Source organism: Rhinoderma darwinii, chromosome 5 (genome assembly GCF_050947455.1).
Source record: "Rhinoderma darwinii isolate aRhiDar2 chromosome 5, aRhiDar2.hap1, whole genome shotgun sequence".
Lineage (NCBI taxonomy): Eukaryota > Metazoa > Chordata > Amphibia > Anura > Rhinodermatidae > Rhinoderma > Rhinoderma darwinii.
The window spans coordinates 302,366,526-302,394,336 of NC_134691.1; the positions used below are offsets into that span (position 1 = coordinate 302,366,526).

General features: G+C 39.9%; 1 protein-coding gene across 1 annotated transcript in view; it reads left to right on the top strand.

The window, feature by feature from the left end:
- Positions 1–388: 388 nt before the first annotated feature.
- Positions 389–27,811, top strand: part of DPP6 (dipeptidyl peptidase like 6) — a 1,261,161-nt gene continuing 1,233,738 nt past the window's right edge. The window contains exon 1 of the mRNA XM_075827374.1: positions 389–669. Within this exon, the coding sequence (XP_075683489.1) occupies positions 610–669 (60 nt within the window). The 5' untranslated portion in view covers positions 389–609. The remainder of the gene's footprint in view (positions 670–27,811) is intronic.

Consider the following 27,811-nt stretch of genomic DNA (forward strand, 5'->3'; position numbering starts at 1 on the left):
AATAGTAATAATAATATATTTATATATTCATGTTGAGTATGTGTTACTCGAAACGTGATATTTTTTTGCTCTGGACACAAAGGACCAAAAGACATCTGGACCTGAAGGGGTTAACAATACATAGTACACCGTGGCGAGAAAGTGGGAGTAAGATAGTGTGACAGGTACAGCAGCTGAGTCTAGCAGTTGAGGAAGTTTCATCAAGGAATAACTGTGACTGCTGTATATACTGTAAGGTCGACTAAGCCTAATTCAGTGATCCCCTGTGATCTTTGCCAGAGGTGGAGCTGCACTGCCCGGATCTAGTTGATTTGCACACATCTGCTCAGTGATCTCACACCATTTCATTCTGCTGAACTTCTCTGGCTGAGAATAACGTTATTTGTATACTAATAGCTCTTGCATGGTCACAGAGCTGTGCTGTATACCAGCTCAGCATCACACTGACTGGAATATATCTCTACTCAGGACCCTTTACGCTGCCACGTTACAGATAGAATACAAAGCCTGACCTCCTGTTATAGACACTGTACAGTCATAGGATTGCAACTCTTGGAAGGTTCCTTAGGGACTTAGGAAAGAAGTTGAAGGAACTCTTATTATACCGACATGAACCAAACAGCCGGTGCAACAAATAACGTCAAATGTCCACCCACCAAGGGACCCAAGGTAGGACCCAGTGATTTTTTTTATGTCCTGTCTGTTTAACATGTTGTATGCCTCACTGACAGTAGGTTTATGTTCTTACATAGTATACAGAATTTTAGATGATATAAAGATGTGTGATGGCAATTGTTGCATTTTATTTATTTGGCTTTATTAGTTCTCTTCATCCTTTCGGCGCTGTCCACAGAGCATGGTGCTGAAATGCAGGGCTGTCTTGCTTAGTACTGTGTTAACTAGTAGATAGCAACATAGAGAGAATAGGAGAAACACAAGGGCATTCTTCTACATATATCTCAGGCATGTAGAGCATGCACAATAATGTCATGTGCTGTTAATCTCATGGCTGGGGTTCTGTGCTGGTTTATTTCTCCCTGCAGCTGATCTAAGTACCTTTAGGTGCAGCAATAGAAGAAATAGATTCTGTATAAGTTGTGAATGCCTAGCCTTGAGCTGCTACAAAAAAGCCACCAAGGGGTTAATGTGAAAACGATCATAGGCTGTTTATATAAGGCTATCACAATGACGCTACTCTTTCTTTTATTGATCTATATAAAGTGCTCAGGATAGGACATGCATCAGCTTCACCTTTAATAGGGAATTTACAGGAGTGTAAATGACAAGTCTACTCATCGCCATGTCTCATTATGGCACTACCTGTTTCATAGATGTCAGTTATAATTATATTTATGTCTCTATCACTGTATAGTCCCAGCAGGGGCGGTATCTCCTCTGTGTAGGTTTAGAATTTTGTATTTAACTTTTTGGATACTAAGTAAAATTAACACTTATGCAATTTGTGCACATAATACAAAAGTTTGGGAACTCGGAATTGAAGGAATTGTTTAATGTGTTATTTGTTGTTACGTTTGTGCTTTTGATTCTTACTAATACATTGTTAGTAGTTTAATAAAGAGAATATATACATTCTTGTAACATACCATAGTAAGTATTGGATTTATTTTGAAATATAGAACTGTTGTATTATTATATATGTGTCACTTCTCAAAGTAAATCCAATAGAAATTTGTGATCGCCGCAGTTTATTTTACCGACCCAGATTCCGCAGGCTAAAACTCTTGTCCTGCTTATACAGATAAGAACGGGAAACAACATAAATCCAGCTATAAAAATAAATCATACACTTACTACATAACAAAAAACAGTTTGCAAAATTTTGCTTTGCTAAAAGTTGTTCTGCCACTTTTTAGAGCGATCAGATATCATGTGACATACCGTATGCATAAATCGTATTTCTAAGTTTTGTAGTACAAAAAAGTATTGGAAATGCACATCAACAATGGCTGCTACAAGTCATTCCATGTACGCCACATTCATCATACATTGTGAGACATTTTTATGCATATTTTGAAGAGCTGAGACACTTATTCAGGCAAAAAAATTACATCCAGAAGACTTTTGTATGCATGACCCATGATACTGTATGTATATATATATATATATATATATATATATATATATATATATATATATACACTACCGTTCAAAAGTTTGGGGTCATCCAGACAATTTTGTGTTTTCCATGAAAACTCACACTTATATTTATCAAATGAGTTGCAAAATGACTAGAAAATATAGTCAAGACATTGACAAGGTTAGAAATAATGATTTTTATTTGAAATAATAATTTTCTCCTTCAAACTTTGCTTTCGTCAAAGAATGCTCCATTTGCAGCAATTACAGCATTGCAGACCTTTGGCATTCTAGCTGTTAATTTGCTGAGGTAATCGGGAGAAATTTCACCCCATGCTTCCAGAAGCCCCTCCCAAAAGTTGAATTGGCTTAATGGGTACTTCTTGTGTACCATACGGTCAAGCTGCTCCCACAACAGCTCTATGGGGTTGAGATCTGGTGACTGCGCTGGCCACTCCATTACAGATAGAATACCAGCTGCCTGCTTCTTCCCTAAATAGTTCTCGCATAATTTGGAGGTGTGCTTTGGGTAATTGTCCTGTTGTAGGATGAAATTGGCTCCAATCAAGCGCTGTCCACAGGGTATCGCATGGCGTTGCAAAATGGAGTGATAACCTTCCTTATTCAAAATCCCTTTTACCTTGTACAAATCTCCCACTTTACCAGCACCGAAGCAACCCCAGACCATCACATTACCTCCACCATGCTTGACAGATGGCGTCAGGCACTCTTCCAGCATCTTTTCAGTTGTTCTGCGTCTCACAAATGTTCTTTTGTGTGATCCAAACACCTCAAACTTAGATTCGTCTGTCCATAACACTTTTTTCCAATCTTCCTCTGTCCAATGTTTGTGTGCTTTTGCCCATACTAATCTTTTCCTTTTATTAGCCAGTCTCAGATATGGCTTTTTCTTTGCCACTCTGCCCTGAAGACCAGCTTCCCGCAGTCGCCTCTTAACTGTAGACGTTGACAGTGGCGTTTTGCGGGTACTATTTAATGAAGCTGCCAGTTGAGGACCTGTGAGGCGTCTATTTCTCAAACTAGAGACTCTAATGTACTTGTCTTGTTGCTCAGTTGTGCAGCGGGGCCTCCACCTTCTCTTTCTACTCTGGTTAGAGCCTGTTTGTGCTGTCCTCTGAAGGGAGTAGTACACACCGTTGTAGGAAATCTTCCGTTTCTTGGCAATTTCTCGCATGGAATAGCCTTCATTTCTAAGAACAAGAATAGACTGTCGAGTTTCACATGAAAACTCTCTACTTCTAGCCATTTGGAGAGTTTAATTGAACCCACAAATGTAATGCTCCAGATTCTCAACTAGCTCAAAGGAAGGTCAGTTTTATAGCTCCTCTAAACAGCAAAACTGTTTACAGCGGTGCTAACATAATTGCACAAGGGTTTTCAAGTGTTTTCTAATCATCCATTAGCCTTCTAACACAGTTAGCAAACACAATGTACCATTAGAACACGGGAGTGATGGTTGCTGGAAATGGGCCTCTATACACCTATGTAGATATTGCATTAAAAACCAGACGTTTGCAGCTAGAATAGTCATTTACCACATTAACAATGTATAGAGTGTATTTCTGATTAATTTAATGTTATCTTCATTGAAAAAAACTGTGCTTTTCTTTCAAAAATAAGGAAATTTCTAAGTGACCCTAAACTTTTGAACGGTAGTGTATATGTATATATTCAACTCAATGCAAATTTGGTGTAAAATGTAGCATTATTTCTTTATTATTTCTGGACATTGGGGCAGATTTACGTATACTGTCATAGACAATGTAAACTTAGACAAGGCAGTAAGAGGATGCGCCAAATTGATCAAAGTGGTGCATACTGTATGATAAATTGGCGCAACTAGCTGGACCTGTTAGACAATTCCCCTCCTTATACCACCACTTGGTTGGCTTAGTTAATGCCAGTTTTTTGCGCATGCACGCCCCTTTATGCATCTTTATTGCTAAGCTACTCCTCTTCTAGAGCGCGGCACAAAAAGTGTCTAAAACATTTAATAAATGTGGTGCACAGCTTGTACGCCCGAATTCTGGTGTATTTTGAATAGTAAATCTGCCTCATTGACTTTAATAAATGAATTATTGACTTTGCTTAGTACATATTGTAATATATTACAAACAAAAGGGTCATTTTAGTGTCACAATGCTAAATTATTATTTTTATTTTTTTTGCGGTCGCAAGCCTCAAGCTTTTGTACATATTATTTTATTAAGTATGTATACAAAAGGGTACATTTTCCAATCGTGGGTGGGAGTCTAGTTTGACAAACTGTTACACAAATAAAGAAAACAATGCATTTAATCTTGGAAAAGTTACAAAATTAGTAACTTTGGGCCTGTTCGCATCAGCGTTCCACATCCGTTGAGGGGTTCCGTCGAGGTTTCCGTCAGGTTAATCCCTCATCGGAAAGGCAAACGGACACCTTAGCTTCCGTTTCCCTCACCATTGATCTCAATGGTGACGGAAACATTGTTAATGGTTTCCGTTGGTCACCGTTGTGACAGGGTTCCATTGTTTTGACGGAACCAATAACGCAGTCGACGGAGAATTAACGGCTCCCTGCTCTATTTATTTATTCTGATGCAGCGCCGTAAAAAGGCTACAGCATTGGAATAAAGCCTATTCGTGGCCGCCGTAAAAACACTATGGTGCGGTCACTAACGGTAAAGGGTTATCCAAACAAACAAAACACCAGCCCATTACTCCTACAATATGATTAAAATGTACTTACTAATCAGTTGATTTTCCACTTTTGTGCAGAAATCCCAATCGGCACGCCAGTCACATGATTCAGGAAGCTCAGTAGTTTTCAGCTATATGATGACATGCCGACACTTTCCACGTGACTTCTTCTTGCTTCCTACTACCAGTAGTGTCGGCACATCATTATACATCTCATCTAAAGAGGATAAAACTGTTCCGAATCTATTAGGTTAGCCGTATAGAGTGAAGGTGGGAGTGGAAGAATGTACAGAGATGTGGGCTGCGATTAGGTTTCAGAGAAGGCACAATAGCATGCAGTGAGATGCAGTAGAGCAGCGCCACTAAGTCCCGTCCGCAACCCATTAGTGGAGGAGCCTTTGTGCTGCAATAGCAGTGGTAGGTCACTGGCACAAAAAAAAAGAATATTTCAGATTGGTTAATGATGTAATACCATTAAGGAAACATCTTATTTGAGTTTGGTGAGGTTTTGATTTTTTTGCTGGGCTGTCGGAATCCCCTTTAAAATGTACCCCAAAAACGTACAGTAGTAGTAGAATTAGAAAAGATCACTTATGTTACAAATAATCACACTTTTTACAGTGGAGCGTTATAAATGGTCATCCATATATAATAGCATGATGTTTTTAAAGTCTACCTATACTATTTAAAATACTTTTGACATATCATAGTGACATGTCAGACGTTTGTATCGGTGGGGGTCCGACATGTCAAATGTTTTTTGAACGTATAGGTGATGTTTTTAATTTTCCTTACTCGGAGAAGATATAAAATTATGGGTCTGAGTAGATAACATGCCAAAATGAGTATGAAGTATGCTCCAACCAACATAATTAATTCTGATGTGTCAGTGCTCTTCTGTAATGCACTGTTATTGAGATGGAGGATCTTAAAAAATCAGGGGCACCAGCCCCAAGACATATATTTATTTCCCCCCCCCCCCCCCCCCCGAGAAATAAGTAAATTTTTACATACATATCGGAGATAGCATATCTATAAGACTAAGGCTCTTATAGCTACACCACTGGATAGAATTGGATGCATTGTCTCAGCAGACAGTATCATGCATGGTAGGCTTAGATACATGGCCCCAGCAGACAGTATCACACATAATAAACTTAGATACAGGGCCCCAGCAGTAAGTATCCTTGTACTAGCATATGTTCACCCCCCCCCAAACAAAAGGTGTGCGTGTATGTATGTGTGTGTATATATATATATATATTTATATATATATATATATATATATATGAGACAGCAGATCTATAGCACTACGACCCTATGGCTATGGATAGGATTAGATACATTGGCTCAGCAGACAGTATCACACATGATAGGATTAGATATAGGGACCAGCTCGCTGACATTGCGGCTCCAGCGCTGGACCCAGGAAAGGGAAGTTTAAGAAGAGCTTTTGTAATGGCAGGAAGGAGGTGAAGGGAACAAGTGAGCCCTAATCTACCCACCGCCCTGTCCCTGCCTACTTGCAATGACCCGCCCTAGGCGACGGGGTACAACTTGGCGGCGGTCCCTACGCTGTCTAAGTGCAAGGAGTACAAACAGGGAACACGCAAGGGAATACAGTAGCCCACGGAACGCCGCGAGGAGACGGAGCGGTGAATGAGCCAGTCAGGATCAGGAAGTAGTGGAGTATACAAACGGGAGCACGGAGCAGAAGCAAGCCAGGGGCAGAGCAACGCAGGATAAACGGAACTGAAGCAAGACAGAAGCACGGCAGAAGCAGGCTGGAGCAAGGCAGCAGTGGGGCCAGGAATCCAAGAAGAATAACAAGCAAGGAGGAAGAGAAAACGGCAGGTATAAATGGACAGGGGGCGGAGCTAACTCTGACTGACCAGGCCGCGCTAGGCTCTCCCACTCCTGAGCCTGCCACCCTGATTGGTGGGAGCAGGTGTCAGTCTCAGAGGTCTGGCCTCAGGTGTCGACTGATTAATCCTGGGAGTATACCCAGACGTAGTGCCTGGCAGATCCTTTACAGCTTTGCTTTTGTATGTCTTACTATTTTTTTGGCGTATTTGTGTTTTTTTACAAGTTCGGTTGTTGGACTATGTCGGATTTGAGGACAATGTCGATTACGGCTTTTTTTATTCTCAATAAAAAGGTTAATGAGGGATGTGTGCTGGTTTTACTAAGGCGGGGCTTAATGTTAGCCGGTGAAAAGGCTAACACTAACCACCATTGGAGAAAAAAGTGAACCAAAATCCAGCGCTGGGTGAAAGTAAAAAGGAACTCCTGCTCCAATTTTATTAGTATAACAATAAAAAGAACTAAATAGGATAGTTCTGCAATGTGGAGTGTACAGGTACGCCTGGTGGCGGTGGGTAATAATGGGGGTTAGTGTTAGTCTCTGCACTGGCTAACACTAAGCCCTGCCTTAGTAATGGACGCTGTCAATCAGGCAGCGGCCATTACTAAGGCGGTAGTAATGAAGCTTAAAAGAAAATGAAAAGACAGAAATATATTTTTTATTGAAATAAAAAAAAACACACATCCCTCATAACTATTTTATTGAAAATAAAAAAGCCGTCATCGAAGTACTCCTCGAATCCAACGTAGTCCAATGATCAAACCTGTATAAAAACACAAACACAAAAAAGAATAAATTAGTAATACAGGTGGTAGGCTTAGATACAGGGCCCATGTGTGATACTGTCTGTTGAACCCTGTATCTAAGCCTACCACATGTTAGGCTTAGATACAGGGCCCCAGCCGACAGTAATCTTATACAGTATAGGATTACCATCTGCTGGGGTCCTGTATCTAAGCCTGCCTTGTAGTAAGCTAGATACATGGTCCAACACATAGTATCACACATGGGCCCAGTATCTAAGCCCATGTGAAATGCTGTCTGTTGGACCCTTTATCTAAGCCTACCACAAGGCAGGCTTAGATACAGGGCCCCAGCAGGCAGTAATGATGTTACACTTACCCAGCTCTTCGGAACAGCGGATGTCCCGACACCATCCAGCGTCGTGACATCGTGACTCGAGAAGACGTCAGGACTTCCGCTGCGCTCGGAAAGGAGGGTAAGTATAGTGGTATTGCTATAGTAACAGGGGCCCGTGTATTTTATGACATAGGCCCCAGTTACTATAGTAAATTTCTATAGATGCGGTGTGTGGGGCCGCTGCCCGGTCGCAATTGTGACTGCTGCGACCTTGTAGCGGCAGTCGCCCGGGGATCCGGGCCAAAGTTCTGGGGCTTGGGCCCCAGAGGTCCGGTGCTAGCGACGCCCCTGTCCTCTGAAATTCCAATTTTTACTCTACTAGAAGTCAAAAAGACATAATGAAAAATGGGTTGAATTTATGTGTCATCGATCAAATATCATGGGCATGTAGTTATGTGGCATTATCATGTGATCTCATTCTCTTTGGACACTAGCACTGTACATGTAAATGCGGCTTAACTTTAAGTAATGAATGAATGAATTATTGAATTATCTATACATATGAGACTGACTACATTATTCATGATTGTGGTATTATAGTCTACTCATTAAAGCAAACAAAAGCCTTAAAGGTTCTTTGCAGAAAGGTGTGATCACTAGATGTGTGCGGCTTAGAGCATCAAAGGTTACATATTAACAAGCTTTAGCACTACTCTTCCCGTCTAAGCAATGGAAAACTTGACTTTATTTTAAGCCAATAAGGTCGATCAGGCACTGGTGGTATCCAACATAAGATGATCTGGCATTGCGCTGTGGCTTCTGTTATAAATGGAAGCTCTGAAGCGTATGTAGACAGGGCCTAAGCGGTCACATGACTAGTCATGGACAACCCTGAAAATTATTTTCTTTAACCTATGTTGGTATTGCTTAACAAGTAGCACAGTTGACAACAAGTTGATTTACAAGACATTAAAGGGGATTTCCCATTAGAGACATTTATGACATATCAACAGGCTACGTCATAAATGTCAGATAGATCCGGGTCCCACCTTTGGGACCCGCACCTATCTCTAGAACGGGGCCCCCTAAACCCCATTCCACTGTTCTGTGTTGCAACTGAATGTTTGATTTCCGACAATGAATTACGAAAACAGCGTAGTTCGCTGAGCTACTGTTTCCGTAAGTCCCATAGAACAGAATAGTAGTTACAGAAACAGCGTAGCTCGCATGCTACGCTGATGCCATAACTGCCCTTCACTACTATGGGAGTTACGGAAACAGCGTAGCTCAGCGAGCTACGCTGTTTCTGTAATTCATTTTCGGAAATCACACGATTTAGCCGCAACACAGAGCAGTAGGAGTTTAGTGCACCCCGTTCTAGAGATAGGTGCGGGTCCCAAAGGTCTATCTGACATTTATGACATATCCTGTGTATATGTCATAAATGTCTCTGATGGGAAAACCCCTTTAAATCGGTTATTCAAGGGTGGTAAACTGGAACACAATTAAAGACTATGCAAACCTTTGAAGGCAATTTTTATTTTCCAAATCAATGGTTTATTTTATTTGGAAAACGTTTTGAATTAGGTTTTTTTTTAATCTTTTTTTTGCATTTATTCTTTTTGAGATACAAAGAGTATTTTTTTTTTAATAACAACCGATTCAAAACTTGTTCAAAATATAATAAAACATTGATATATATATATATATATATATATATATATATATATACACATATATTCCCTTCAAATGTTTACATAGCCTTTAAAGATTATAATAGTTCCTTATTTTGCGGTTTATAAAGATTAAGGCCCAGTATTAGACTCAGTTCACACTTCTGATCCGCTCTTTTGCCTTGGATTTCTGTTGCTCTTTACCGATCAGAAAATTGTAGCATTCTGAACTATTTATCCCTTAATAAAACAAAAAATCCTATCCTATTATAAATCAATGGGATTTGTCAGGATCCATAATGGAAGCCATAACATTAGTGTTAACAAAGTCTTATGATTTGTGCTACTATTATAGTATTTGTACTTCTTTTCTTGGATTTAAACAATTTCTAGGCTTTATATGTTTGACTGAGCCAGTCAGGAGAGACAACAAGAACAGTACCTGGTAGCTTTGAACCAATCAATGTCAACAGATGGCAGGGTAATTATACGCATTAGACAATTTTAATTAAGGAAATCCCCACCCTCAAATTGCTTGGACTCCACATTATATACAAACATAATGGTTGTGATAACATGCATAGAATAGAATAAATATCCCTTGTCGAGATACAGCAATTCTATTGACCGGATCATCACACTAATTCTTACACTTTTCAGGTCAGCAGGTCAAGTTGGCCTGAAAGACATAAGTATTTGTGTTAGTTTCATGAGTGCTGTAAATCAATAAGAATATTTATTCTGCCACACGTATTGCTTAACAAATAATGGTTACGATTTTTTTGTACAAGATAATAAAAAAAATTGTAAAGTAAATGGATGTTACCTGTCATCTTTTGGTCATATAAGGCTGGGTTCACACGACCTATTTTCAGACGTAAACGAGGCGTATTATGCCTCGTTTTACGTCTGAAAATAGGGCTACAATACGTCGGCAAACATCTGCCCATTCATTTGAATGGGTTTGCCGACGTACTGTGCAGACGACCTGTCATTTACGCGTCGTCGTTTGACAGCTGTCAAACGACGACGCGTAAAAATACAGCCTCGTCAAAAGAAGTGCAGGACACTACTTTGGACGTTTTTGGAGCTGTTTTCTCATAGACTCCAATGAAAACAGCTCCAAAAACGGACGGAAAAAACGGCACGAAAACGGCGCGAAAAACGCAGCGAAAAACGCGAGTTGCTCAAAAAACGTCTGAAAATCAGGGGCTCTGTATTTTCAGACGTTTTTGGTCACTACGTGTGCACATACCCTAAGAATCTGTTAGAGAAAAACCCCAACATATTTAGACTTTAGATATGTAGCTTGGGCAATCACCTTCTACAGATGTGTAATTGAGTGTGTCTTAACTAGATACTTACAGCTTAAGTTCAATGACAAAAAAAAATTCTCTTATTTTTCAAACCATTTCATAAAAGGACTTTAAGAGGTTTTTTTGCATTTTTGCAACCATTTTATTTCTTCAATGCATATAAAATAAAAAAAGGTCCTAATTAAAACTATCCTATCGTTTTCTGGATTCTCCCATGCAGAATTCTATGTTTCCATGGTTACAGACTACTGTAGTCTGATCCTGCAGTCTTGGGGTTAGTCTTTTCCATCTTTTCCTGCTTTTACTCTCTGTAGATTAACAAGAAGCAGGGGGTAGTTGGAATAAAGTGACACATGACGGCATGATCAAACTGCACACAGGAATTGTTTGTAGTTTGTCACCATGGAGAGATATCGGTCTGCATAGAAGCTGCAGACACAAAACCGTAGGATAATTGTAACGAAGACTATTTTCAAAGTTACTTCATTTTTTAGGTGCAGTGTAGCAATACAAATAAATTAATTGTGCATAGTCTTAAATTATGACATTAGGAATTAGAAATCTATAAGCCCTAAAAACGTAAAAGAATCAAAATAAAAACGATTTCTAAATTGCCCTGTCTGTACAGGGATGTGTTGGCCATAAATCCAGCATCTTACATCAACTATGGATATGCGCCTTTTTACCGTACAAATACTTCTACTCGCACACAGATGTGTCGTTACATTTACTGTACAATAAAGTTGCCATTTTAAGCATTCTTGGTATATACTGCAGTTGCATCAAACTATTTTTCACACTTTGCTGAACGTGAGATCAATATGTTTGATATGGTAGTGTTTGCCGTCTGCATTAACAATGTATTACGGTCTTTTGAGAGAATAGGATTCAATACTGCGTGATTTACTTTAACCTGGCCTTAAATCTTTGTCTTTTCTATGCAGTCCCTTAGCACAGCAGTTTTTTATTCAGAAAATTAATGTTTTATTGTAATATTTTGAGTTAACACTGAAAAATAATAATATCAGGTATATAATAATAAGAATCAGTTTGTATCTGTATACAGTGAAAGAAATAAACCTACAGTTGATTGGAAGATGAAGTTGCCGGGATGATTTTTGCCTTAAAGCGGCACTATACTCATGACAGTAGTCTGCTCTACCCAATGCTGTAGTGGAATACTGTATACATAGTCTGATCAAGGGTTCAAGTAAGTCATTCTCTTTATAGGATCTCTGCATTATTTAATACACTGTTTCACTACTTAGGGGCTACAAGAATTTGCTCAGGTAGGTTTCAAAGGATAACATTTGAGGTGTTAGGTCACTAGTAAAAAAATATATTGTCTACTTCTGGGTTTAAAACAATAAAACTTAACTTGTATATTGGTTTATGGATATAGCAGAGCTGGGCTTGTCATGTCATCATGATATCACAATGTGCTGCTTGTATTTGCCAAATGCATGCCAAAAATGGCTGATAGGTGTGGGTCCCACCTCTGGGGCTCCCAGTTTTTGACAGAACAGGGGATTGATGGCCCCCCATTTGCAGGTCTGCAGGCAACTCAGTCTTCACAGACTTCAATCAAGAGCTGAATTTGCTTAGCTTTCTGTAACTTTCATCGGCTTCAATGAAGAGGGCTGTTTGCATTGAACTCTACGGAGAATGTTGTGGCCGCAAATCAGTGAAAGGGGATCTCCAGATCCCCATTCTCCTGAAAGGTTAGGGTCCTAGAGTGGGACCTGCACCTATTAGGCATTTATGGCATATCCTGTAGCTATTCTATAAATACTTAAAGAGGCTCTGTCACCAGATTTTGCAACCCCTATCTGCTATTGCAGCAGATAGGCGCTGCAATGTAGATTACAGTAACGTTTTTATTTTAAAAAAACGAGCATTTTTGGCCAAGTTATGACCATTTTTGTAGTTATGCAAATGAGGCTTGCAAAAGTCCAAGTGGGTGTGTTTAAAAGTAAAAGTCCAACTGGGCGTGTATTGTGTGCGTACATCGGGGCGTGTTTACTACTTTTACTAGCTGGGCGCTCTGACGAGAAGTATCATCCACTTCTCTTCAGAACGCCCAGCTTCTGGCAGTGCAGATCTGTGACGTCACTCACAGGTCCTGCATCGTGTCGGACACATCGGCACCAGAGGCTTCAGTTGATTCTGCAGCAGCATCGGCGTTAGCAGGTAAGTCGATGTAGCTACTTACCTGCAAACGCCGATGCAGAATCATCTGTAGCCTCTGGTGCCGATGTGTCCCCGCTCGTCTGACACGATGCAGGACCTGTGAGTGACGTCACAGATCAGCACTGCCAGAAGCTGGGCGTTCTGAAGAGAAGTGGATGATACTTCTCATCAGAACGGCCAGCTAGTAAAAGTATTAAAAACGCCCCGATGTACCACATAATACACGCCCACTTGGACTTTTACTTTTAAACACGCCCACTTGGACTTTTGCAAGCCTCATTTGCATAACTACAAAAATGGTCATAACTTGGCCAAAAATGCTCGTTTTAAAAAAATAAAAACGTTACTGTAATCTACATTGCAGCGCCTATCTGCTGCAATAGCAGATAGGGGCTGCAAAATCTGGTGACAGAGCCTCTTTAAGATGGGAATACCCCCTTAATCATGATAAACAATTTAGGCATCCCTAAAAAATTTACAAACAAAAACGCAAGCTTTACTATATCTGTAAGATATGTAACCAAAGACAATGACTTTTGGTTTTCTGTTTAGATATAGGTAGACAGGGAAGCCAAAAAGAAGAGACATTAGGCTCACAGAACTAAGAGTTTCAATATAATGCTATACACTTCTTAGTAAAGGCTATTAAAAGATGTATGATTAAGGCATGTTCACCTCTGAGCAGCAATTTACAGTTTGTTTATAGATACAATGCATTCGGAAAGTCTTCAGACCCTTTCAATTTTTTCACATTTTGTTATGTTGGGACCTTGTGCTAAAATAAAAAACAATTCAAGTTTTCCCCCCTCATTCTGCACTCAACACCCCATAATGACAAAGTGAAAACAGAATGTTAGTAATCTTTGCTAATATATTGAAAAGGAAAAACTAAAATATTGCATTGACATAAGTATTCAGACCCTTTACTCAGTACTTAGTAGTTGTATCACCTTTGGCAGCGATAACAGCCTCCAGTCTTCTTAAAGGAATAGTGTCACGAAATTTTTTTTTTTAACATTAGTTTGATTTTAGTCTTTTATTAAAAGCTTTTATATTTATTTGTGTGTTTGTGTTTTACTTTTTTTTATTTTTACACTTTTTCTTCCCTATGGGGGCTGCCATTTTTTACTCCATTTCTGTATGTGTCGATTAACGACACATACAGACATGGAGTACGGCAGCCCCAGTCCCATAGTGAATGCGAACGGGGCCCGTTCCATCCACTATGGTGTACACCGTCTGTGTGGGAACGGCGCATGCGCCGCTCCCACACAGTCAAAGTTGAACTGTGCGCCATCCGGCGCCATTTTCCTGTGGACCGGAAGTCGCGGCCGAACAGTAAGATTACTACTTCCGGGTCGCGGCTTCCGGACTTGTGCACATGGAGCAGCGGCAGCAGACGGAGCGGACGGACTGGAGGGAGCGGCGGCGACTGGAGCAGGTAAGTGATTTCTATGTATGTTCGTGTTTCAGTGTGTGTTTACTACTGTATGTAAACCTACTACACTGTGTGTTAGCTCAAAAAATGGCGACACACAGTGTAGGAGGTTAGACCGTTCAATCCCCTCGTTTCTCCCGGCACTAGCCAGGATAAAGGAGGGGGGATTCTGTGAGCTCACTAGAGCGAGTGAGTTTTTCCCAATTTTGCAGCATAAAGCAATGTGGCTGCTTTACCACATGCAATGCTGCAATTTTGGGAATTGCTGCATCTAGTGACCAGCACTGGGAAATATTATAAATTAGAATCTAATTTATAATATTTCCTGACTCGTGAAAAAAATAAAAAAAATTAGAACAATGTTTAATCACCCACACACTAATTGTTTAACTAAAAAAAAAATAATAAATTTTTTGCTAGCAGCACATTCCCTTTAAGTAAGGTTTGCACACCTGGATTTGGGGATTTTCTGCCATTCTTCTCTGCAGATCCTCTCAACCTCTGCCAGGTTAGATGGGGACCGACTTATCTTACCTAGGCCCTTCTCCCCCGATTACTTAGTTTTGTGGGGCGGCCAGCTCTAGGAAGAGTCCTGGTTGCTCCAAACTTCTTCCATTTAAAGGCTATGTAAACCTTTGAAAGCGATTTTTTTAATAAAAAAAAAAGATAAATCAATGTGTTTTGTGCAACTTTATAATTACTTTTTATTAAAAATTATGTTTACTCTTTGAGATACAGATGCTCTGAATTCTGCAGTCAGAGCAGCTGTATCTTACACTGAATCCTGTACCCATCAGGTCCGTGGGACTGATGTGTTCATCTGTTATCCATCACATCTAAGTTCATAACCGCCGCCGCCGACATTGAACTCGTCATTATACAGAATACAGGGCAGCTGTATCTCAAAAAGTACAAACAATTTTTAGTAAAAACCCTGCAGATGGTCGGGTACTTGATCGCACCCGGCATTTCCCGGTACCCCTGGTGACGGTGGGTACCTGGGTAATAATGGAGGTTAGTGCTAACCTTTTCACTGGCTAACTTTAAGACCCGCCTTAGTAATGGACGCTGTCAATCAGCCAGCAGCTATTAATAAGGCGGTAGTAATAAAGTTTAAAAAAATACAAGGACAGAGAAAAAATATTTGATTGAAATAAAAAACCAGCACACAATCCTCGTTAACCATTTTATTGAGAATAAAAAAAACGGCGTCATCGAAGTAGTCTTCGAATCTGAATTAGTCCAACGAACCTGTAAAAAAACATAACTACAAAAAAAATTAGTAACACATAAAAGAGCAAAGCAATTATACTTACCTTTCCTGGGTCCAGCACTGGAGCCTCAATGTCAGCGAGCTGGGCCATATATCTAATCCTATCATGTATGATACTGTCTGCTGAGCCACTGTATCTAATCCTATCCATAGCTATGGGGTCGTATTGCTATAGATATGCTGTCTCCTATATATATTTATTTTTTTCGGGGGGACATATGTATTCGGGCTATTGCCCCTGACATTTTAAGACCTTAGTGATGCCCCTGGTTGCAAGAGCTGTATCGTTGGGTCACATAGGAGACCCACTATGCAGCTGAAAGATGGGGGCCGTCGGCCATGAGAAGAAGTTGGGGGGGGGCCAAGAAGGACTTTTGCACCAGGGGTCATGAGCCTCTAGTTACCCCCTGCCTGTTAGAAGGATGTGCGGACCGAGCTTGAGATGGGGAGCCCTGTAAGTCTGCAGCTCTCTTTACCAGTGGTGTTAAACATTCGAGGGTGCCCTTAAGTGCCTAATTTGCAATCCTATACACTAAATGGCCAAAAATATGTGGACATCCCTCCAAATTATTCAGTTCAGGTGTTTCAGCTACACCCTTTGGAAACAGGTGCAAAAAATCAAGCACAAGGTCAATACAATATTCATAGACAAACATTGCTAGTAGTATGGGCTGTAATTAAGAACTCAGTGACTAAATATGGCACTGCCATAAGACGCCACCTTTGCCACAAGTCAGTCTGTGAAATCTCTGATCTGCTAGATCTGACCTAGTCAATTGTAAGTACTACAGTATTTTTGTGAAATATAAGTGTCTAGGAGTAACAACAGCTCAGTCACAAGCGGTACACTCCACCAACTCATAGAGCGTAGGCCACAGAGTGCTGAATTGCAAAGTGCATAAAAGTTGCCTATCCTGTGTTACAATGCTCACTACAGAGTTTTAAACTGCCTGTTGATATGATATCTGTGCAAGAAGAGTGCGTTAGGAGCGTCATAAAATGGGTTTCTATAGTTGAGCAGCTGCACACAAGTCTAAGATCACCATGTGCAATGCCAGGAGTGGTGTAAAGTATGCCGCCACTGGGCTATCTGGTCGTATGGTAGATGAATTTGGGTTATGCAGATGCCTGGAGAGACCTACTTACCAAAATGCATAGTGACTATTGTAAAATTTGGTGACGAAGAGATAATGGTTTGGGGCTTTTGTTTTCAAGGTTCAAGGTTAAACATGCTCACTATATCCCTAGATGAATGCCTTCAGGGTGAATTTTCCAAAAGTCAATACCTTTTGAGGAGTTTTCACTGTACTGGTACCTCAGGGGTTCTACAAATGCGACATTGTGCCCAAAAACCAATCCACCAAAATCTGCGCTCCAAAAGCCAAATGGCGCTCCTTTCATTCTGAGCCGTTTACGGCCACATATGGGGTAATTCTGTACGCTTGAAAAAAGTGTATTTTTTTTATTTTCACGGCCCAATTCTAATAAAATCTATGAAACAACAGTGGGGATAAAATGTTTACTACGCCTCTTGATGAATTCCTTGAGATATGTTGTTTCCAAAATAAAGTCACTTCTGAAGGATTCCCACTGTACTGGTACCTAAGGGGCTCTGCAAATGCGATATAGCTCCCAGAAACCAATCCGGCAAAATTGAGTTTCTGAAAGTTTAACATTTCACCTTCACATTTTATTCCTGTGAAACACCTAAGGAGGAAACAAACTTCCTAAATTCTCTTTTCAATACATTGGGTTGATGCAGTTTTTAAAAGGGTGATTTATAGGGGGTTTGCAATATTTAGGTGCCTCAAAGCCACTTCAGAACTTAATTGGTCTCTTAAAAATTCTGTTTTGGAAATTGTCTTGAAAATTAAAAAAATTCCTTCTAACGTCCGAAAAAAATAAAAGAATATTTAAAAAATGATGCCACCATTATTAGTATGTCTAACGACAAAACAATCTCAGAATTGCTTGGATAAGTAAATGAATTACAAAATTATTCCCACATAAAGTGACACATAAGATTTGAAAAATTGTGCTCTGTTAGAAAGGTCAAAACTGGTCATAAGGTGTTAAAGTTGTTATGTTTTTACCTTCCAGGCTACGAGTCCAGGTTAGGAAAGCCATGTTCTTTTTTCATAAGTCCGCATTAGATGAATGCTTTTTTGGACCAATACTTAGCCAAGAACCACTGGTGTGATCTTATTCCAGCCATCAATATATCCAAGATTAATATTTTGGTCAAGCTCCTTTATTTTTATTGGGTCTGCTTGCGAATACCTAAATTACACTTGCTTGAAGTAGATAAAAGACTATCATCATGTGTGTAAGATGAATCGACAGCCTGGCTGTAGTGGCAATTTAAAGGCTCCTTTTTACAAAGGTAGATTGTCCTTACTCCATCTATACATGTATGATGTAGTTATTCAATTGTCTTATGGTTTGCTAGATCTGGGATGATGACACCGATCTGGTGGAAACCTTAGTTGTAGTCATGATTGATTTATTTGAGACTATTAAACATATCTATTGTAGAACTAAGGATGAAAAGTAGCATACGTGTTTACCTTCATAATGGTAGTGATGAGTTGGAGGAATGTTGTGGCTGCGTATGGTCATGAAGAGAGAGACAGGAACTGTTCTCCATATCTTCAACTTTGGAAAAATCTAAATTCAACCTAAAATTATGGACCTTCTCAATTTGGAGTTATGGCCATAGCGTTGGCATATGTGTCCACTGTGCTTGCAAATATGACATGATGAGGAGTGTAAACCTTATATACCACTGGATATGTGTAGTTACATTGGACACATAAACAGACTCAAATCTATTGAGCGTAATGTCTGAGCTGTGTATTATATTGCCTAAAGTGACTCATTCACAAAAAGGTTAATATGTAACGTTCCTGTTCTGGGCTTTAGAAAGCAAAGCCACACTCTTCCATTGGATATTGACCAAGGAATTGTGAATTATGAAGTGTAGCGTTTCTGAAATGCAAGAAAAGCAATAAAACTATTTACGGTATAAAATATTCTCTTTCCAGATGGTATTTCACTCGAGAAATTGTTCTTTGACTCTTATGCTATGTTCCATGAAATACAGTTTTCCTCAATAGGTGTATATTTCATAAATCAATTGTGTACAACAAAATGAAAAGAGAGTAACACAATAAAGGTCTTTGTGTCCTCCATTCTCATCCTAAGAGACTGCCGGGTGAAGTTTTCTGGACTGTTATATATATTTGTTTTTCTAAGTGTGAGTTTAATGATGTCTCCCCTGTGTTGTTATATTGGCTCAGTGTATACCAGATGAAATTGCTTTCAAATTTATTAGTATGGATTACATTAGATTTCCTAATGGCTTTGCATTATCGTAATGCATAGCCTGATGGTAAGATTGACTGAACAATCTATTGAAGTGGGATTATGACGGCATTGCCAATATTCTTCCATGCTATCATGATGTCTCAATCAAATACTTTTCAACTTAAACACTTTTACAAGGAAAAGTCATACTTGTAAATGATAAAAGGCAGTCTACATATGCATGGCTCATGAAACAACAATCAGAGGAATGTACATGAGAGGGGGTGTAACATTTCTCATAAGAAACTAGTCTGTGATTAGAATTAGGTGAAAGAAAATGTGTCATATTACATGTCCGTACAGGCTCCGAGCCATAATACAGCACCCATAGAAGTCTATGGGGCTATCCTATACTTCTTATACCATAGATTTCATAGGCTTACAGAGCTTTTTTTCTGATGCATTCATAGGGAAAAATAATTGTGCAATTTAATATTGTGTGCCATATCATGGAGTAATTCTCCCCTAAATGCATTACTTGCACAGAGACACCATACAGAGTACATGAAGTGCCTGCATCTCTGTAGTAGGGAACCGTGGGGACTCAGTATTTTTTCTTTTTGTATATGTGCACTGTACCACAGGGATAGGAAATGCACTCCTAGTGCCCAAGTCAGGGGTTTTACAATGCACCACCCTCAGTTGAAGCTTACCGTGGGTAACTGTCATACAGTGAAAATTTATCACTCTGCGACAAATTCAAGTCCCTCACCAATGCACATTGCACCTACAGCATTGTCAGCAACTCGGACACAGAGTATGTTTTTTTTCCCACTTAATTTAAAAATTGTCGTCCATCCTAAAAAAACACCCTAGGCAGCCGCCCACTCCTCCTACCCCTCGTTCCGGCCTTGCTGTACCAGATGGTAGGAAAAAGTCCCTTTTATTACAAAGTGGGAATAAAAGCGAAAAGCACGGCGCCGCATGGTGCAGGTCAATGGGATAAGGCAAGCTGGGGGTATTGAAATACCATGCTCACCTAATGACGAAAGATTTGATCGTAAAGATAATCCACAGGTGCTGCTGCCCAGATCCAAACCGGTTGACCGAAAGGTCACCGCTTGACGAAGTGATTAAAACAATGGAAGAGAGAGGATCTTCACGAGGCGCTGCTGCGTGGCTAAGTCAATAGGAAGAGTTGTAGGCAAAGTAATATAAAAATATATCTATTTAATCAAACAATAGTGGCTACGCGTTTCAACACTGTACCAGCATCTTCCTCAGGCCTGAGGAAGACGCTGGTACAGTGTTGAAACGCGTAGCCACTATTGTTTGATTAAATAGATATATTTTTATATTACTTTGCCTACAACTCTTCCTATTGACTTAGCCACGCAGCAGCGCCTCGTAAAGATCCTCTCTCTTCCATTGTTTTAATCACTTTTATTACAAAGTAGTAAATGAGGTGTTAGGGTGTTGAATGAATAAGATATGGAATAACATGAACTACAGTATGAAAGTCATGGGGATAATATACTTTTAAGGATTCCAGCGCTTTATTATAGCTTTAAAATTTCATCTTTATTTGCCCAACTGAATAATAATTAAAGTAATTGTATATACCTGCTTTATTGCTTTGGTTCTCTATTATTAGAAGCATACTGTACTTTTATTAACTCTGTGTCAGAGAGCCCCAACAGCACCATGTTTTACAACATTTTGAAGCTGGGGTAATCCTTCTGCTGGAAGGCTAATTTGGTTAGAAAATATATAAAAAATAAATTTCCAGCTGGCAGAATTTCCCGTTTGAAGGAGAGAGCAGACCAGGCTGGCTCATTTTTTTTTAAATAAACTATTGTATGCTGTGTAGCATACAAGAAAATAATTATATGTATCATAAGGTTTACAAGCATTCTCTCATTGTCAGTGGTGTTTTGTCTCCGTCTACATTTTTGGAACTCTTAGGACATAAAATGACCTACATGAATATCTTATTAAAAATTGCATAAACATACATTTTCTAAAATATTATTGTTAACAGAATTGTTCTCTTTCACAGATGGAGCGTTCTGGTAATAAGATGAAGGGCAGCGGAGAATTTAGAATTCCCCATTATAAGGGAAGATTCACGCTAGCGCTATTTTAGACCATATGTTTATATGTGCTGATGGATAATTTTGCAGTTATTCTCTTTTGTACAAAAGAGTACGGAAAAGCCTTGGGGCCCTGTAAAAATAATATATACACAATTCTGAGGTAAAATGTCTGAATACTGAGTTAATTAAGTTAAATTCTGAGTTAAAAAAAATGTGAATTCTGATTTAACTATGTCAAAATTGTAACTTTTTAATTACAGATTTGTGTCTTTTTATCTTAGCCCTACCTACTTCAAAAAAATAAAAATAGAGTCTCAATCAAAAGTTTTAGAGCCCAATAAAGTTAAATGGCCAGGAACCGTCTTAGCTGAGCGCTGTTCCACTTTGACTGCTGTTTGCTTTCTCTGCCTCCACCGAGAGGCGGGTTAACTAAATTGGGCGACAGACAGTCTATCATACTATCTACAGTTTTACCCCTTCTACTCTGTGTATATATATATATATATATATACACACACACACACACACACGCACATATATATATATATAAGAATATATAAACATGTATATATATATATATATATATATATATATATATATATATATATATATATCAATCGAAAGAACAAGTAGCAACTCCAAAAATCAAGTGAAAAAGATGGGTACTTTATTGTCCGTGCAACGTTTCAGCTCCGTAGCACGGTCAATAAAGTACCCATCTTTTTCACTTGACTTTTGGAATTGCTGCTCTTTCTTTCGAATGCTGTATACTTGGGTCATTGGTCTGTCCCACAGGGCTCGCACTCACATGCTGCCGCTGCTGGATTTTTTGTATATATATATATATATATATATATATATATATATATATATATATATATATATATATATATATATATATATATATATATATATATATACATATATATGTATATATATATATATATATATATATATATATACATATATATGTATATATATATATATATTTATATATATATATATATTTATTTATTTTTTTCTTAATCAATCAGTACAGAATTTAGTAATTATTTGGAGTAAAGAAAATTAAATACTATATACACTTTAGCCCTTTATGGTTTATTCATGCATTTCGGTCTTGATTTAGTTTTGTCATGGCTTGTTATGATTTGCTACATCAAATTTGCATGTTTTTGTGAAAATCATGATAAAACGGTGCCTAGACCTCGTCTTAGCCACAATATGCAAACAATCCCATAGGCAAGGCTGTATTTAGAGTTCATGATTCCCTAGGCACTTTTAGTGCTCACACCCCCTAAAGCTGCTCATACACTTTAGATAGCTGTAAGACAAACGATTGTTAGGCCAACAGCAATCCCGCCTGACTCCCCCATTTACAAACATTTACAAAAAAAAAATGTTTTTGTGTTGGCAAGTTCTGAAAGCAATCATTTTTTTTTATTTTCCCATCGATGGAGTTGTGTGAGGGTTTTTTTTTCTTGTGGAACGAATTTAAGTCTTCATAGGTCTCAATTCGTAGTGCGTATGACTTTTTGATCACTTTTTATTTTATTTTTGTGGAGGCGAGAGGAACAAATGTTATTTTTGAAAAATTTTTTTGCGAGTTTCCGAGTTTGTTCTATAGTTATTACCACTGCAGCAATACCAATTATGTATAGTTGTTTTCTATTTTTTAATGTTTTCACATTAAAGAAATTGTAATTTGCCTGTTAACATATTTTACTCTTCTTTTTAGTGCCACTAGGACACTTGACTACGCATGAGCTGGATCGCTGATATAATACACTGTAATACTTCAGTATTGCAGTGTATTATAACTGTCAGTATAAGGCCCCATTCACATAGGTGTTGGTGGCTCCGTTCGTGACTTTCGTCGCAGACACGGACAAATTTACCAGAAAGTATAGCACAGCTGCGCTATTGCTTTTGGTAAAACCATGGACACCCTGACGAAAGGCATTAAAGACAATGGGTTCTGTTTGCCACCAGTGGTGTCTGTGGTGCAACGGAAACGGTGTGTCCAGTATCTTTGTTGCTCTGCTCCTCTGATGGAGGGGGTCTTCGTGGTGGGTCTTTATTTGGGGCTTTCCTATTGATGGCAGAGTACCACAATTCTATGGAGGAGATAAGATATGAGTGAACTTTTAATAATCTGTAGTTATCTGGGACCACAAAGAAGTAATTTTTCATAAAACGAGTTATAAAGTAGGCGGAGCCTATGAACATTCACTCAAACGTGTATGCAAGCTCTGGGAGGTATAAGTCTAACTCTTTTGTGGAATCAGATATTTAAAGGGTCTATCTCATCTTCTATGTAGCAAGCCTGGAGTGAATGACTCTCTGCCTGTCGAGCCCATGACCACCCACACCCCTCATGGATACAACATCATATACGGTCTTTCACATCACTAAGAAGAAGAAGAGATACTGCTGTACAACTTACACTGCTACACTACTAATGTCCAGACTGGTCTGACAGAGAGATGGGCAGCACTTCCTCAGGTACTCTCTTATCAGGGTGCAGGCTGAGGCTCTATTTAGTGGCGCAGCAGAGCAGAGAGAAGCCTGCTGACTGCGTCTCCACCAATCAGCCCTGACACTGTAGAGGAGAGAAGGAGCACTGCTCGTCTCCTTCCCTTTTCTCTGCTGTACAACCCGATGCCTGTGCTCTCCAACACGTTTCCCCTCTCCCGAGAAAACACCTGTTTTGCTATTAAGTCCAGCATCAGGTAGGGTAGGGTGTTGGATTAAAAAAGAATAATAATTTCTCAACAGCTGGCACCCCCCACAGGGTGCCACCCTAGGCACTGGACGTCAAGTGCCTAGTGATAAATATAGCCCTTCTCATAGGCCATGTTCACAATTCTCGTCTTGTGCTCCGAAATAAACTTGAAATACGCCTGCAAAGAGCTTTCCATTGATATATAATGGGAAATGCACTGTGTAGTCAATATGAGGTATATTTCTATGCTGTTGAATTTTTCAAAAAAAGCCTAGTGAAAAATACGCTTGGTAAAAAATAATTAACATGTCACTTCTTGAAGTGTTTTTCTTATACAGGCTGATTTTCCCATTTCCTATTGACACTTCAAAAAACACTTTAAAAAGGATGCCTCAAAATACGCTTCAAAAATGCTTACAAAAATCAAAAAGACTGAAAATCAGCTCCAAAAAAGCCTAGATTCAGAAGCTGTTTTCTCCTAAATTCAAGTAAGTGGAAGCGTGTTGCAGTTGCCTGCACAGCAGATAGATGGTAGCCCCGCTTTGCAAAGAAAACCTCTGAAGGAATTGTGTCCTCTTTATACTAAGAATCGGTAGGAGTCCTGGCAGTTAGACTCCTACTGAACAGGAAGCTTTGACATATCCTAGAATTATGTAATTGGTAAGGAAACTATTTTTAAGGGGTTGTCTTATCAGAGACACCCCCTTTTATATTGCGGCTGCCACTCCGATCAGCTTATCGCTGCAGGTCCAGCTCTTACTTAACACCCCTGGCAGATTGCTAATTTTGCGGGGGAAGCCTTGTAGATGAATGGCCTTTTACAACCACTTTACCAATAATGGTGCAGGTGCTATATTAAATGAAAAACATAAAAAATATAATATTTATTATTTATTTCTGTTACATATATAGCGCCAACATATTCCGAATCTAATTTAATTAGATTCTTTTTTGCAAGTTTCCCCTCTATGTATTACATTTTCTTTAATCTATCATCTCTGACTTTAAAATTGCAGCCGCTGAGGTGAGATGAAAGCTTTCAGCACAGCAGGTGACAGTAAGGCTGGGTTCACACGACCACATTAACCCCTTCCCCCTGCTGGCATTCTGGGCCCTAATGTCCAAGCCATTTTTTAGATTTTTCCATTGTCACATTCGAAGAGCTGTAACTTTTTTATTTTTGCGTCGGCATAGCTGTATAAGGTCTTGTTTTTTGCGGGACGACTTGCAGTTTTTATTGGTACCATTTTGGAGTAGATGCGACTTTTTGATCACTTTCTATCACATTTTTTTTAAGTCAGGATTAACAGAAAACAGCAATTTTTCCATTGTTTTTTATTTTATTTTTTACGGCGTTCACAGTGCGGGTTAAATAATGTAACAGCTTTATAGTCGGGGTCGTTACGGACGCGGCAATACCAAATATGTGTAACTTTTTTGCTTTATTGTAGTTTTTTTTAATAGTAAAGCATTTTGTAAGGGGAAAAGCTGGGTTTTTCATTATTTTTTTTTCACTTTTTTTTTAAATTAACTTTATTCAACTTTTTTTACTTTTTTACTAGTCCCACTAGGGGACTTCCCTATCCTCCGATCGCTATTATAATACACTGCAATACTTTTGTATTGCAGTGTATTACTGCCTGTCCGTTTAAAACGGACAGGCATCTGCTAGGTCATGCCTGCGGCATGATCTAGCAGGCATTCGCTGCAGGCAGACCTGGGGGTCTTTATTAGACCCCCGGCTGCCATAGAAGACACAGACACTCGGCGATTTTATCGCCGGGTGTCAGTAAGATGAGAGGGAGCTCCCTCCCTCTCTCCAAAACCATTCAGATGCGGTGCTCGCTATTGTGCACCGCATCTGAAGGGTTAAACAGGTGAGATCGATACTAATATCGATCTCACCCGGCAGAGCAGGGACGCCCCCAGCCCTCAGCTGCTTCTGGCAGCTGACAGCAGGGAGATTTCACGGCTCCCTGCTCTGTTTACTTTATTCTAATGCAGCGACGTAGTTTGGCGGCGCTCTAGAATAAAGCCCACTAATGACCGCCGTAAAAAGACGTATCGGCGGTCATTAAGGGGTTAACGTCCGTAATGGACGGACGTATTTCGGCCGGAAGTCCCGGACCGAACTCAGTGCAGGGAGCCGGGCTCCTAGCATCATAGATATGTACGATGCTAGGAGTCCCTGCCTCTCCGTGGAACTACTGTCCCGTACTGAAAACATGATTACAGTACAGGACAGTTGTCCTGCAGAGAGGCAGGGACTCCTAGCATCGTACATAACTATGATGCTAGGAGCCCGGCTCCCTGCACTGAGTTCGGTCCGGGACTTCCGGCCGAAATACGTCCGTCCATTATGGACGTTAATGTGCTCGTGTGAACCCAGCCTAAGGGCTGATTCAGACGAAGGTTGCGTTTTTGCGCGCACAAAAAACGCTGCGTTTTGCGCGCGCAAAAACCACTTGACAGCTGCATGTGTCATCCGTGTATGATGCGCGGCTGCGTGATTTTCGCGCAGCCGCCATCATAGAGATGAGTCTAGTCGACGTCAGTCACTGTCCTGGGTGCTGAAAGAGTTAACTGATCGGCAGTAACTCTTTCAGCACCCTCGAAAATGAAGGCCGATCACAATATCGAGAAACCTGTTAAAAAAAAAAGAAAAAGTTCGTACTTACCGAGAACTTCCCTCCCGGCCGTTGCCTTGGTGACGCGTCCTTGGTGACGCGCCTCTCTTGACATCGGGCCCCACCTCCCTGGATGACGCCGCAGTCCATGTGACCGCTGCAGCCTGTGCTTGGCCTGTGATTGGCTGGAGCTGTCACTTGGACTGAATTGTCATCCCGGGAGGTCAGACTGGAGGAAGAAGCCGGGAATTATCGGTAAGTCAGAACTTCTTTTTTTTTTTAACACGTTCATGTATATTGGGATCGGAAGTCACTGTCCAGGGTGCTGAAACAGTTTAACTCTTTCAGCACCCTGGACAGTGACTATCTCCTGACGTCGCGTACCGGAAATTTTTTTGCCGGGTTCGGCCAAAACGAGTTCGGCCGAACCCGGTGAAGTTCGGTTCGGTTGTCCGGGTTCGCTCATCTCAAAGACACACCGTTTGGATGTTTGGAAACAGAAAAGCACGTGGTGCTCTTCTGTTTACATTCATCTTTTTGACAGCTGGTGCGCTGTTTCAGTCGGTTCGCACGGAAGTGCTTCCGTGCGACCTGCGTGGTTTTCACGCACCCATTGACTTCAATGGGTGCGTGATGCGCGAAATACGCGGAGATATTGAGCATGTCGCGCTTTTTGCGCAGCGGACAAACGCTGCGCAAAAAGCACGGACTGTTTGTACTGCCCCATAGACTTGTATTGGTCTGTGCGTGGCGCGTGAAAACCACGCGGCCCGCACGGACCCAATACACGTTCGTGTGAATCCCCCCTAAGGCTGAAGAAAAAACTTCTGATCTCTGGCCTCATGTCATTGGGCACATACAATTTTTGAACTATGTCCTGCACCATTCATAAAAAAACTCATGAATATAGCAAGGGCATACTGTAAGTGCAGAAAAATGTTATAGTAGTGAGATTCAAAGATCAGATATTAGTTTATAACATCATATTTTGAAATGTTTCAGGATCTAGTTATTGACTGTGAGTTTATTTAGGGTTTTTGCAGTTATTATGTTATATTGATATATAATGGTTTTGAAACCTGAAACTGTAAAGTATTGGTAAGGGCTCATTCTCCATTCTATTTTATTTCCCCAGACAGAACAAAGGAAACTTTGACTTTGGTTTTTATTAATATTATAATTCACCAAGTTGTTTCCAAATTTCCTGATGGAAACAAAAAATATTTATTATCACTAGATTAGATTTTTTCCAATTTAAGAGCTAGTTAACAAAGAGTTTTTTGGCGCCGTTTTTACGTGGAAACTGCATTGGAAACAGTGCCAAGAAACGTCTGCAATCGCCTCCCATTGATTTCAATGGGAGGCATTTTTTTCACGCGAGTGGAAAAAAACGCTCACGGGAAAAAACGCGTAATGCTCTTTCTTC